We start from the raw sequence: 13,521 nt of genomic DNA on the forward strand, positions 1-13,521 counted from the left end.
CAACATTCCCTTTTTCTATGCTGTCATATGTCGGTCTATATTATGCTAACAACAAAGGTGAAGTCGATGGAATGCTACTGCCCTTGCCTCTCCGTGGCATCTTGGTAACCCATGATCTTAGATTCATTGTATTCGTCATTGTCATTGTTAATCATCAAGTCATCACTCTTTTGTTAGTACAGGTAGAGAGGGTACAAAATGACACGCCACGGTTCCTATCCAATCCCACTCCAATACACTCTGCTCCGGCAACCGGCCTGGACCAAGCCTTGGTTCTTTGGTCTTTATGGTGACTTGCAACTCTGTCGAACGCTGGATTTTTTGGGGGGTAATGCTGTAACCTGTGAGACTGTAGACTGTAATGCAAGGTTGGAAGATCGATCAACCAGTTCATTGATCCTCCCCCATAAAAAGCGACGAAGCCAAAAAATAGAAATGCAAACTTCAGGTCTTTTTGGCACCACCACCACCACCACCACCCCCGTCAAAGCTCAAACTGTACCCTCCCCCTTCGCCCTGGGTGACTTTGAAATTTTCCGTGCTCAGACCAAAAGGTTTGAGGATGCCGTTGCCCAAGTCTTTCAGTTTGCCCATCATGTCGGCCACCTCTTTTTCTTTCGCTCGGTTGACCTGGGGGGGGAGAACGACCAAAGCCTGGCGGACGGTCCTTTGGTCCGACGGAGGTAGGGTGTCGAAATATTGTGGCGACTGGAGCGTCTTGTAATCTTCCAGCGCCGCGGAAAGGTCGGTCCACGTCTGGGGTTCCACGTTGGTCCTGGCCCGACCTCGACGGAGGAGTAACTTGGTCCTGATGCGGTGAATGTCGGATCTGCGTCCGTCGCTGAGAGAGAGGGCGGCAAGGACCTCGGATTCGTCGGCCTCGTCAGGTATCTCGACCACCGTCGTGTCTTCGTCTCGTGCCGACCGGACCGTGGGCGAGGGCGGTTCAGAACCCGAAGACTCGGTGTCTGAATTCAACCTGCCCGGTTTTGTGGAGTTGTTTCCTTTGCTCCCCTTCTCGTTTGATCTCGAATCCCGGTCCTCGTGGTCCTTTGTCTTGGTTTTGTTCTTGTTCTGCGATTTTGACTTGGGTTTAGGTTTGGTGGGCAGTTCTCGTTCCAACCCTTCTAGACCCTTGTCACAACTCTCGACTGCGTCTTTCCACTGGCTGAGTTTCAGGTGACACGCTGCGATGTTGGATTGGAGCACGGCCATTTCATAGTCCAAGTAGCTCGGCAACTCTGCCAGTGCTCGGTCGTAGGTGCTGATCGCGGACGAAAAGTCTTGTCGTGAGAATTGCGTGTTTGCTTGAGATTTGAGCTCGTGGGAAGAAGCGAGCATGCGGGACTCTTCATCCGCTGGGAAACGGGCCGAGTGGAAGGAGGCGATGGAGGAGGAGGAGGTCGACGAGGAAGAGGACCGACGGGATTGTTTTGTCCATGACGGAGGCAATGGGCCTGTGGCAATGGGATTGGTTGTTGCTGCAGCTTGTTGAGGCGGTTTCACAGGATCTGGTCGTGTTTTGGGCCCCGTGGATTTGAAGGACATGGTTTTGATGCCAGTACCCTCGTATGGTGACAAAGAGGGACAACAAAAAAGGTACAGTACACGGAGCCTCAAGTCAGTGTCGTCGAATCGAAGGTGGAATTTTGTGACACGGGCGATCTCCGAACGATCTAGTTCGACACGGAGTACGGAGTAGATAAACGAGAAATCTTGGTTTCATTCAGAACCTCCAAGCGGAGCTCGAGAGATCTGCGAGGGACGATTTGAAAAAAAGTTGGACGCAGTTCTCTCTCTCTCTCTCCCTCTCTACGGACTCGTTTATTTGTGTTCTCTCTTTTCACCTGTACAGAATAAATCGTGTCCAACTTGGGCAACATTCGACTACCCTTCCTCACACTCCCTTATCAAGCAGTCTGCCCCTCGCAATCATGGCCTCCTCTGATAGTAATGATGAGTACGTTGTGACTCGCCCTGGACCCCTCCATTGGTACTCGAACCCATCATGGCTAACGTTCCTCTCCCCAAACAGATTCCCACCTGTCCGAGCGTGCATCTTCGACATGGACGGTCTCCTGATCGACTCGGAGGACGCCTACACCGTCGTCACCAACACCATCCTCCGCGAGAACGGCCGGCCCGACCTCCCCTGGCACATCAAGGCCCAACTGCAAGGCCGGCCGGGGCCCGCCGCGGGCAAGATCTTTCACGAGTGGGCGCAGTTGCCCATCACCCACGACGAGTTCATGAAGAGGCAGGTCGAACTGCAGGCCGAGGCCTTCAGGAACTGCAAACCCCTACCGGGCGTGGAGAACCTGCTGCGGCGGCTGCAGGACGCCCGCACCACCTCGCACGGCGCGGCGAGTCCGGCGGCCGGGGGGAACAAGGTCCAGCTGGCCCTGGCCACGAGTTCGCACTCGAGGAACTACGAGATCAAGACCAAAAGGTTGAGGGACCTGTTCGACGTCTTCCCCGAGAGGCACAAGATCCTGGGCGACGACCACCGCATCCCCAAGGGCCGGGGCAAACCCCTACCCGACATATACCTCCTGGCCCTCGAGGCCATCAACGAGACCGTCATGACCGAGGGGCAAGGGGAGAGGCCCATCGAGCCCCGCGAGTGTCTGGTGTTTGAAGACAGCGTCCCGGGGGCAGAGGCGGGGAGACGGGCGGGGATGCGCGTCGTGTGGTGTCCGCACCCGGGTCTGCGTGACGTCTACTCGGGCAGGGAAGAGGAGGTGCTCGCGGGAAGGACGGGGGAGCACAAGGAAGACGATCTAGATCACACGCAGGGCATACCGCTGGCCGGAAGTCCTGGACACGTAGGGGAGATTGGAGATGGGTGGGCAGAGATGTTGGAATCTCTGGAGGACTTTGACTTTCTGCGGTACGGCATCAGTTTGTCCGACGCACGATATACTTCTGAGAACGGCCAGCCTGCACTGGACGGGACGACTGATAAAGAGTTGGAAGAAATGACTGCGCTTGCAGACGGAAAGAAACACGCAAAGGAAGAGCCGTCACCATCAAAGACACCGGTTCCGCACTTGACATGAAGAGAAGCTGCTCTGTTTGATATAGCCCAATGGCGCATGTCCAAAACAATAGTACGTATTGTTCTCAATCGTCAGATCTGAGCAGTGGTGTCTGTTCCGTAGCGACAGTGTCTCCACTAGCGGCCGCCATTCTTGATTGCAACTCCTTCTTCTCGCGTCTTCGATGCATGATCTCAAAGTAGCTGCCCATGACTAGCAAGGTTCCTTGCAAACATCCCGTCACCACGTAGACGCCCCATGCGCTCCAGCCTTCACTGCCCAATCTTGCTGCTAGACTGGCCGCCCACACGAAGCTGCCCGGGGTTTGTATGCACATCATGGGTATGCTGAGGCTGCCCACTCTCTTGAGTCTGAACGTGGTATATATCTGCGGGAAGTATTGGATGGATGCGAGGACGGTGGAGAAGATGCCCAGGAAATTGGCCCAGCCTTGTGCATGTTCTGGTCTCGCATAGACGAACCAGAAGCTCAGGATCGCAATGACCACGGCATGGAGAACTGAGATGGCGGTCACCGTGAGCGCGGTACGGTACGAGGGAGCGAGGTCGTCTTTCGGAGGATCGTCTTGGTCATCGGTAAGAGGATTGCTCGTCCGAGGGAAGAAGATGAGGAAAAGCAATAGGCTGCAAAATAGTCAGTTATACTTTTGCGACGGCCAGAACTAGGGACGGAACTTTACATGACGGTAAAACAACTCCATTGTACACCGACCTGCGCGATGCCCAACATGCCCGCCACGCACGGGAAAGACTCAACATCTCGACAACATGCGACGTCGACTCGAGATTTCGGTAGTACGAGTATGTTGGCAAAGGCACATGTGCCGCTCGTCGTGCCGAGGAGGACAAAGTAGGGAGACAATCCGTAACTGCTACGGAGGCGGATGATGCGAATGTGTTGAGGGAGATAGGAGACGAGTATGCCGATGAGAATGAACCTGCATTCGGAGTGTCAGCAGAAACGTGCCTTTGCGCAAGGACAAGATGAGAGGTGCATGGATTGACATACAGGCTGAGACCGAAGTTGGCGTAGCTCACATTCGAGAGCTCCTCGCACCGAGGATCCATTGTTCGAGAAGATGACCGACGACGGCGGTTAACAGTTGAAGGGTGAGTAGTGGAATCAGGATCCGTCGACACTATTCGGCAGAGATCATGACTGGCAGGTCGATGGTCTGCAGGAGGGATGAATACTAGGATGTGCTGCACTTTGTTGTGTCGTGTTGTAATTGCGCTGTTGTAGTGATGTTGATGTTCCAGGACGAGTTTAGGCTGCAACTGATGATAGTGAGAAGTCGCAGCCTCGTGGGGAATCCGCAGATGATGTCACTTGACTTGAAACGTACGTAGCGCAAGGCTGAGCGTCATGATCGTCTCCTTTTTCCTTAGTGCCGGTGGTGGATTTAACTGTAGGTATTTTGGACTCCGTAAATCAAAGATGCCGAGTACCATGATGGTTGACCTCTCATAAATATGTCATGGTCGCTCATATCAAGGTATGAATTTGGATCTACAGACAAACCACTCGTCTCAATGCATCTTGAACCAGAGAACAACGACAAGTTGTCCAGGGCGACCATACAAGACCCCAAAGCTCCGCTGCCATTTTGTCCCAGAACAAGACATTTGCAACCATGAAGGCCCGTCCATGGTTCAAAGCTATGTGGCTGCACAGAAAACACACATGTGTACTGCTTCCGGCATATGGTCGTCGGACCTGGAACGAGACAAAGAGCAACAGTACAATAACACCTCACCTACCTTTTTCATTATCTGCAGTGTGCTACTGCTTGGATTCACTTTTGAAAGGAGTGACGATCAAGTAAGAATTGTCGTGACAGTCCTCTTAACTTCCCTTCACTAACAGATGCGTGCGCGTCACGCTTCCCCTCCTATAAATCTTTCGTCTTGACCAATTTCTGAATATCAACAACACAACCACTTCTTCCTCAAAGTGCTCTTACAACAATAGCTAAGCCTCGTGAGTAAGTTGGATCTCCCCTCCGGACTTGGCAAACAATATTAATCTCGCGCGTTCAGTAGATCTGAAATCTCACAAGGTCCAACGAAAGCCCCAAAATGAAGATCTCGGCGTTCTTTGCTGTCGTGGTCGCCACACTCTCTACTTCGGTCATTGCAGGTGAACCTGGTTCACACGACGCCAACGACATGTGTTACAACACCTGCGAAGCGAACAAGGGCATCAAGAATGGCATGGACATTGCTTCTCCGGCATGTGCAGGTTTGACGGGCAAGATGTGCGAACAAAGCTGCTGGTGGTAAGTTTGGGTCTTCTTCTGTGACAGACCACGATCGCTAAAGTACTGTCTTGCATAGTGATACGACCAAGAGCCATCCTGAAGGCGTCATGAGCTGCAACAACAAGAAACTGCCTGCCTGCAGTGCCGACACTATCCTCAAAACCTGCCAGGCTGGACTCCCCAGTGCGTGGCATTGCTGGTGTCAGGGAACTTGGAGTGATTGGGGAAAGGATTGCGATCTGTGATTCCACCGTTGATATTGGTATCATCGCAAAACCGATAATCCAGTCAGGAGTCTAGAAGTTTGGAGATTTCGGAATGATAACACATTGATGAGAGTATGAATCTTCCAGGAGAAACATCGAGAAATCACCGACAGTCAGTAGAAGTTGACTCAAAACATAATCTTGATTCAGACGGATACAAGATAAGAAATTCAGACCATTACGCACAATCATTGCTTTGTTCGCCGTGTACCTCTTCAGTAATAGTGATGGCATAGATACCTCATATTTTTTGGCCTTGGTCGTAAGACCTTTGAACCCTAACAGACTTGACATGTCAGAGGACTATTGGCGACATAAGGATACACACACATTTGTTAGTACGTGTATGGATGACCTGTTCCCGTACAATTACTGTCGGGAATTCACTCTCAAAGCCGTGGAGTCGATACTGATAGAAGGAATGTCATTACAAAAGTGAGGTACAGGATGACTAAGATAAAGATACATTTGGTGTACAACAAATCACCCACACCGAGTACATCAGATGTATTGTATGTACAGTGCAGTAACCACATATAACATGTGGAGTGTGGATACTAAGCCAGATTTGGACAAACAAACCATACAAAAGCCAACACGATTTGCACAACCCCGGTACTCACACAAAGTACCAGTACGAGTGGACTTGCTTTAGCCCGAGGCCAGAGGAGGTATGGAAATTGTCTTGGTACGGGGAGTACAAGTACTGTTATGTTATGTACATGGGGGAAAACTTCCGTTCCTTGGGTAGTCGCGCCGATTACCCACCACCACCACCCACCACCACCACCAATCCTTTTATCCCTTTTATCGATAAGAAGCCACACTTCATACCTAAAATGGTTTGGGCTGTGAGGCTCCGAAAATAAACTCCCGTTGTTTTTATCCAACATCAGTCGAGCCACCACCAACCCCCCCCCTTTTTTTCTATTCCAGTACTTGTCTTGAGATCTTTCAAAGCGACCGCCGACGAGGGGGCCTTGTCCATCTTGTATCCGTATGGTGACCTTATCACCGTACCGGATGGAAAGTCGACTAGTTTGCATTCCCCTCCTCCCTAGCAAGTACGTACTCATCCAAACTGTACAACTTGCTATCTGTACGAGCATAACTCTGGTCGATCCTCTTTGTCCCGGGAATGTACTGTAGCATGAATTTCTCTACATGTTTTGTATCTACACTCCCGTAGTAGTCACCTTCAATATCTCCCTCCACCACCTCCCTCGACCGACACAACTCACCCTTTCGGAAGGATATTTACATTACTGTAGACAACCACGGCGTAATTCACAACTGTGATTCTGGGGCTCTCGTGAAGTCCCGTACGAGTACGAGTCCTCCAATCAAAGAAGCACAAAGCCCAAGTCTCTACTCCACTTTCGTTCTTCGACCCCCCTTTCCGACCAGGGCCCTGGTCATCCGTACAACAAGTCGGATCGAGTGATTCTGCATTAGTGGCCGCGTCCGTCGACGAAGCCCTCAATCGACACCCCCGAACGAGGCGCCTCTTCAAGCCTATCAACCCCTCCCCCGTTGGATACCCTGCACTCACCATCGAACAGGTCGGCGAAAACATGAGCCACTCGATGAGCCCTGACAAAATTATCTGGATTTAGTGAATCCTCGCTCCCTAACCGAATTGTGGGATGGGGGATCTTCCATGTCACATTCTTGCCGGCGCCCACTAGTCACACACCAGCTCCCTCCGTCGTGCTCGATGGCCGACGGGGGTCGTCCTTTTCACCCTTGTCAACCACGCGAGACGCCACGCCTACAGTACAATACCCCGACGCCCATCACCCATGTCCTGCGTCTGGGCCTCTCGCGAATGGGCCAAGCACGCCCGGGGGGGAAAGGACTAGTATTGATCATCCCCCCTCCCCCTAGTGAGGTATCTCTGGCTTCTGGCCTTTTTCATCGCGCACGTCACTGCGAGTCCACGATCCCTCGAAGGTCAAGGTTTGGATTCAAAACACGCCACGGTGACATGATCGGAAAAACATCACCACCCTCACCACCACCACCAACGTCAATTGTTTCCTTTCTACGAGTCCCATTGCGCTAAGAAGACCATCACACTTCCCACCTCTGAAATGCAGACGCGAAGTCCCCACCAAGCCTCAGCGGACGCGCCAGAGCGGACGAGGACGCCCTTGACCAAATTCACTCGCCTTCTCGGTTGGCTGATCTTTGCTTGCCCCATGACGTCGCACGATCTCGTTGATGGCCTTCTGTGCTAACCGTGCCTGAGTGGGGTTTTGCGCTTTTCTTTTTATCCTTTCGTGGCCACTTGACTATGTTTAGTTCACCCACGGTTGACACTTTTACACGAGTGGACACGGTACTCGCACTTAGTTGCCCAGCGGACGCCCTAGGGTTGTGCCGTTGACTCTTCCATCACATCCCAAACCAACATCTGGACTTGGGATGGAACACTGGTCGACGCGTATGTTGCAAGCCATCACATTGACACTTGCGAGGAATTCTGGGGCCCCTCTGCCTCTCCCTCTACTCTCCAACCCCAAGGGCATACTGTCGGCGGTAGATTCGCCCCCCGGTGGCTCTTGATGAGCAGTGGTGGTTTCTGCCACATTCTGTGGTCATGCTCTTCATACTCACCCTTCCCTGACACTCGACAATCTCAAATGCGATCTAGAAAATCAGACCATCGTTGTCTGCTGATTAAGAATGTTCATTATCTGGCGTAATTTGGAAATGATGTAGTGTAGTTCCATGATCAATGTCATCTAGTCCATAGCCTAGCAGTATCAGTTTCAGCTCAATTTACCCTCCTCGCGTTATGAGACATATCCTTCTCAAGATGAAAAACACGCTCATGTGTCATGACTCGTAATGTCAACCTCTAGGAGCCGTATTAGACATTCTCAACCACGATGGGAAGCACCTTGGAGTTCGGGTCTGTGCTTGTTGTTCAGATGAGCGTAGAGCTCATCCCGAGTGGGAAATTTTTTCTTGCAGTGAGGACACTCGTATTTTGAGCCAGAGCGAGATATCATGTCGTTAGAGCCATGATGTGACACATTGGAGTGTTTCCTCGACCTCTTTTTATGTGTGTCCAAGTACCGTGGAGCCTTGAACACCATGCCACAAGTGTCGCAAAAGGGGGTAGGGTATGCCCCCAATTCATCCCTGATGTGCCTGACGAGGTTGCTGTTGGCGGAATTGGACATGTTCCCGTAGGACCTCCCGCATCCGCACAATGCGATGTGGTTGGCTTGACCAGGGTAGGCTCTCAGCTTAATGTCTGTGACTACATCAGCGTTTTGACTCAGGACATGTCAGCGACTTGGTCGTACGGTGTTTCCATCCTGGAGGAAGGAGGATGTACCCAGAACCTCTGCTGTTCAGAATATTTGGAGGTCCTGCATGCTGACCATTGTAACCACTTCCAGCATTCTCAGGTGACGGGAAAGAGTCGACAGAGTCTTCGGTGAGTTCAAGACTCTCCAAACGGGTGCCGCAGAGGTGGCAGATAAAAGCGCTGGAACTGAAGTCAAAGCCGACGGTTGGAAATGTGCCGTCAAGACACTGTGGGCAGCTCCATACTTGCTTCATGATGATATTGCTTTGAGCAGAACAAAAAAGTCGGCCAGCGACAGCTTCGAGACCTTTTGACATGCAAATGAGAAGGGGTGAGAGAAGAAATACTTGTCAACCCGCCGAGAGTGATTAAAGCCTGTATTTCTTGACATTCTTCGAAGCGGTGTGAACGTGAAGACGGGGGTGCGAGAACCCTCCCAGCAGGGCATGATGCCATGAGGGGTGTTGCAGGTAACAGGGTTGTTGGTGAGTCCGTTGCTCGCTTTGACTTTGCCTCAAATGGTAATCGCCGAAGGGCGGGTAACAGTATTGACGACGGGGCCAAGGCAAGTGTAGGATGTTCGAGGTTGCGGATACAGGGCAAGGGAGGCACGCCCTCTGCGAGCGTCATGCAGTCAGGTGTCTCCGGGGAACTGTGAATCATTTAGCTCGTCCTTTCACGTATCAGTCCATGTGACAACCTCCCCATAGGTCGTCACCAGAAGTGATAATGAGAGAGAGGTAGAATTTCCTTTGTGAGAAATACCGACGCTCCTCCCAAAGCTTGTCTCTTGAAGGATAGCAATGGCACGCTCAGTGCATGTGGATCAGCATGTCTCCCATGAGCGTCGGCGTAGGGTGTGCATAAATCAGTCATTTAGCTTATGCAAAGTCCGGGTGGCATGTCCACGGGTCACTTAGTCAGGTTGAGGAGGGTCAAACACCAGATCAATGACCGCCAGGACTCGAAAGGCGGGACACCGAGACATTTCCATGAATGTACCTAGGACGTATCCTGTCAGAATCAACATGAAAAAGATGTTGTCAGACCCAAAAGCTTGCCAAGGACCAGCCAAAAGGTGTAATACTCGGTCAGCCTAGGCTGTTTTGTCAGGCAATATTTCCGACCATTTGACGAGTAGGGCTGCTGAAAGGGCTGGGCCAGTTGCCTGGCGCGGGGTTTCATGCCCCTGCCAGCCTAGGTCAAGAGCACCTATTCGTCGAGGAGAATAGAGCATTGAGTGGTGATGTAGGCCCATGCCCAGGCGAGCTTTGGTGGGCGGTAGAAGCGACAATTGTGCCAGATCTACCATATAAACACTGCGCAGGTGAAGATACTGGCGATTGTGAAAAGAAATTTCTTTCATTCTGCGTCGACGGCTGCCTTTAAGTTGATTTCTGCTCAAGCATAGCCACATCGCTCAGGAGTACTCTTTGGGTGCTTCTTCACAAGCGAAGCATGCTCGCCTATCATGATGAAGAATAAGGGACCTTCTGTCAAGACCAAAGAACCAAACGTCGACCTGCAGGTTGTGGCTGCACTATGATGTCCTTGAAAGGAAGACCAGGCAAGTGATAGGCTGAACACTCGCTTACTGCTTCTTCTTGACAGATGCTGAGTGGACAAGTCGACGCCTCTATGAAGCCACGGAAGGGAGGTATCTCTCATGGACCAATGCCGTTGGTTATTTCGCTTCCAATGTCACATTCGGTTGGAGATTCTCCTGCACGATGCGCATCGCAAAGTGCAAGAGATTGCTTTTGAAGTTGGACTTGTGGTCGATCTGGCTCTTTCTGGCACATGAAAATCGATTTCCGTTTCGCAAGAAATACTGCACCGTAGCGCCCTCTGAGGGTATGAGCCGCCTGTCAGACTACGGTCGAGCACTGGATGAAATAGCGCAATGATCACTTCGAGAAGGAGAAGCAGAATATCAGATACACTCTCTATGTCAGGACAGCAATCCTCCAGCCATTCCTTAGACGATGGTAATCACCGACCTTTCCAGGTTTGTGATGTATTCATTGAAATCGTTTGTTTTTTCCGAGCCGAGACCATAGAGAAGATATGCTTGCGTCTGATCCAATCCAAATATGCCAATTCTTTCGTATTTGGCCTCAAATCGGCATGTGACTTTCTTGAGGACCAGCCCAGAAAGCTGGGTGTCAATGTCTCCGGTAAGCCCATTCCATCCCGTGCACACGGGGAGAAGATGTACATCAACACAATGATCTGGCAATAAAGGGGTGTCGAGAAAGACTGCAGGCTCTAGCTCAGTGATTTGTTGAGATGAAGTTGCCTGCGATTTGAGTTGTAATGCATAGCAGCCATCCTCTGTGGCATAACCGTCTTGGTCATGACCCGCAATGCGTAGTTTAGCCTCGGACAGATGGCCTTCGATGTGAAGTTTCGCGGATGCAACCCCGGTCAATTCAGTCCCTACAGTTGTATTGACCTCCTTTCCGGAGATCTTGATCAAGACTGACTCACAGCCAACAGGCCAGTGCCAAACAATCTTGGCTTCCATCGATGCCCAAGACCATGACGGCGCACGGCAATCATCTTCCACCGATCTGTATCGCACCGAGGCGGTACTGTCGGCTTGTCGGCGCCCAAGCACGTACCAGAGAAGACTAGGAGCAAGAGAGGAATTGTCCCATAGCCCTGCGAGATAACGTTCTCCGGTGGCTTCCTGGATTTTTCGGGCAATACCAGATATTGCGACAAGTTTGTCTTGTTGATAGGTTAGTTTGCACTCCATATAGCGCTCCACGGTCCTGCTCCAGAATTCGTAGGCTGTGGGTAGTCCTGGAGAGGGTGCGGTCGTGGCCGACATCGGCATTGTTGTACCCTTGAGCCAGGCGCAAAGTCTCTGTAGGAAGCTTGGGTGTTGTTGCGCCATTGTGCCTTTCGAGTATTTGCCGTTCTCTATGAGCGCCTCGTCCAGCCGTCCCCAAGCTCGCGTTCTCCAATCACAAAAGGCCTCCGGTATGCCTTCAGGATAAGCCTCACAAGCCTTGATCTCACGGCATTCCCAGAAAATTTGTTCTTGTCCAAAATGGATTGTGCGGGGGCTGAGCAGTCGTTCTTGAATTACCCACCCTCGGTTGTGTAGAGCGGTATCTAGGAGGCTGTTACACCAGAAATCATTGTACCCAAGGATATGCGTCTTCTCTGGGTCATCCGAAAGAGGATCGGAGACAGCGCAGGGCTCCACCAATTCCCTTGGTCTGTCTGTGAAGCAACCTTTGTTCTCTTCAGAGCTCGTGGCAGCAATGTTGCAGTATGAGTTTGAGTATATTTCCCCCATTCTGCTCGCTTCTAAAACCCAATCTGATTTCGAATTTTGAATAATGCAGAGAGCATCGATCCAGATATAATCGATGCCCATCCAGCGAGCGATTTTCACTGCATCTTGAAAACGTTTGGAAAGTTTCGACAATGGCATACCTGCTTTCAGTTCATCGATATTCCCTGTTTCAAGTTTGAGCGGCATGCTTCTGTTCCAGCAATGGCTCAATGTAACGTATTCGGGGAGTTTCGATAGGTTTTCCGAGAGTTCCAAGCTGAATTTTTCTCCTCGTGCAGCGGATATATTCAGGATGCGGGTTGGATAGCCAGTTAGTAATTGCTTCCTCGAGCTCTTCGTTGTATCAAATCGTTGAGTGCAATGCTTGTGGCACTTGCAGCAGTCCTCGAGCCATCGACGGACCAGCTTCTCACAAGCTGTGCTAAACGTATTTTTAGTGATCGGAAGTGGGTTCATGGGAACTGATATTGCTACTCGCTCGATCAGTTTCAACCACCAGATGATTCGAATTAGAAACATACCTTGCTTGGGCAGAATCTTAAATATCCCGCTGCAGTCAAAAACATGTCGTTGTGGGATGGGAGGTTGTCCTCGTAGAATTTCGACCGTGAAATCCAAGTCATAGCGGCGTCCGTCTTGATCCGGATTATCTGTTGACTGGAGCTGATAGAACGTGCGAAACAAGGCGGCCTGTTTGCGCAATTCGCGAGTACAGTCTCTCTCGATTGTTGTACAAATATAACAGTTGTCCTGAACAGCAGAAACAAAGCTGCCATCACTGGTATGGTGTGAGCCTGTCCATGTATTCGGTTGCTGTGCGTACTCAAAAAGACTAGGCTCAGAAGTCTGTTTGTCGCAAGGTAGGCCAGAATCGATTCTAGCCCAAATCTTCTGACAAGATCCGCAAAGCATGGTTCTATCAGCGGCCATGGAATGACTCTTGTGCTATCGCTTGTAGTGAGGGTCATTGGCACAGGAATCGTGAAGACAGTTCCTTCAAACCTGGGCTAGAAGAGGCATTTATATACGTATCTCCTCAGTCTAGGGTTGCGAACCGTTGCATTTATGGCCGGTGAAGGTCGACTCTGAGCACAGCCCCGGTGTAGCAGAAGGTGGTTTGGAAGGGATCCGCTAGGTTCGTTGAAATCGCATCAGTGATCCTCTGACCAAAAGAACGGAGTGTATGTGGTGTGAATGTCCATAATATTTGCGAGATGAAACTAGCTGTCACAAGTACCGAGATTTCTCGTTGCCTTTTGGGACCTTTTGTTCATTCGGAAGCGATAGTTCAGCCTTATGATGTG

The 13,521-nt window shown here is 51.1% G+C and overlaps 6 protein-coding genes across 6 annotated transcripts; 2 read left to right on the top strand and 4 right to left on the bottom strand.

Moving 5' to 3' along the window:
- Positions 1–24: 24 nt before the first annotated feature.
- On the bottom strand, positions 25–1,671 carry PV06_01891 (uncharacterized protein). Its single transcript, XM_016402527.1, has one exon. It carries the CDS (start codon positions 1,546–1,548, stop codon positions 445–447), a length of 1,104 nt encoding a protein of 367 aa, XP_016266424.1. The 5' UTR covers positions 1,549–1,671; the 3' UTR covers positions 25–444.
- An 81-nt stretch (positions 1,672–1,752) lies between these two features.
- On the top strand, positions 1,753–3,202 carry PV06_01892 (uncharacterized protein). Its single transcript, XM_016402528.1, has 2 exons — positions 1,753–1,960; positions 2,036–3,202. Exons 1-2 carry the CDS (start codon positions 1,935–1,937, stop codon positions 3,057–3,059), a joined length of 1,050 nt encoding a protein of 349 aa, XP_016266425.1. The 5' UTR covers positions 1,753–1,934; the 3' UTR covers positions 3,060–3,202.
- Positions 2,695–4,292, bottom strand: PV06_01893 (uncharacterized protein). Its single transcript, XM_016402529.1, has 3 exons — positions 4,068–4,292; positions 3,739–3,996; positions 2,695–3,682 (listed from the first exon to the last, which is right to left on the bottom strand). Exons 1-3 carry the CDS (start codon positions 4,124–4,126, stop codon positions 3,124–3,126), a joined length of 876 nt encoding a protein of 291 aa, XP_016266426.1. The 5' UTR covers positions 4,127–4,292; the 3' UTR covers positions 2,695–3,123.
- Positions 4,293–5,137: 845 nt separating this feature from the next.
- PV06_01894 (uncharacterized protein) lies at positions 5,138–5,669 on the top strand (the record flags this gene model as incomplete). The annotated part of the gene is made up of 2 exons (XM_016402530.1): positions 5,138–5,337; positions 5,396–5,669. 2 exons carry the CDS (start codon positions 5,138–5,140, stop codon positions 5,562–5,564), a joined length of 369 nt encoding a protein of 122 aa, XP_016266427.1. The 3' UTR covers positions 5,565–5,669.
- A 2,583-nt stretch (positions 5,670–8,252) lies between these two features.
- PV06_01895 (uncharacterized protein) lies at positions 8,253–9,161 on the bottom strand (the record flags this gene model as incomplete). The annotated part of the gene is made up of 2 exons (XM_016402531.1): positions 8,253–8,850; positions 8,903–9,161. The coding sequence occupies 2 exons, from the start codon at positions 9,159–9,161 to the stop codon at positions 8,471–8,473; spliced, it is 639 nt and encodes a 212-aa protein (XP_016266428.1). The 3' UTR covers positions 8,253–8,470.
- A 1,724-nt stretch (positions 9,162–10,885) lies between these two features.
- On the bottom strand, positions 10,886–13,129 carry PV06_01896 (uncharacterized protein; the record flags this gene model as incomplete). Its single annotated transcript, XM_016402532.1, has 1 exon — positions 10,886–13,129. The coding sequence occupies one exon, from the start codon at positions 13,127–13,129 to the stop codon at positions 10,886–10,888; it is 2,244 nt and encodes a 747-aa protein (XP_016266429.1).
- Positions 13,130–13,521: the final 392 nt, after the last annotated feature.

This window comes from Exophiala oligosperma (assembly GCF_000835515.1).
Source record: "Exophiala oligosperma strain CBS 72588 unplaced genomic scaffold supercont1.2, whole genome shotgun sequence".
NCBI lineage: Eukaryota > Fungi > Ascomycota > Eurotiomycetes > Chaetothyriales > Herpotrichiellaceae > Exophiala > Exophiala oligosperma.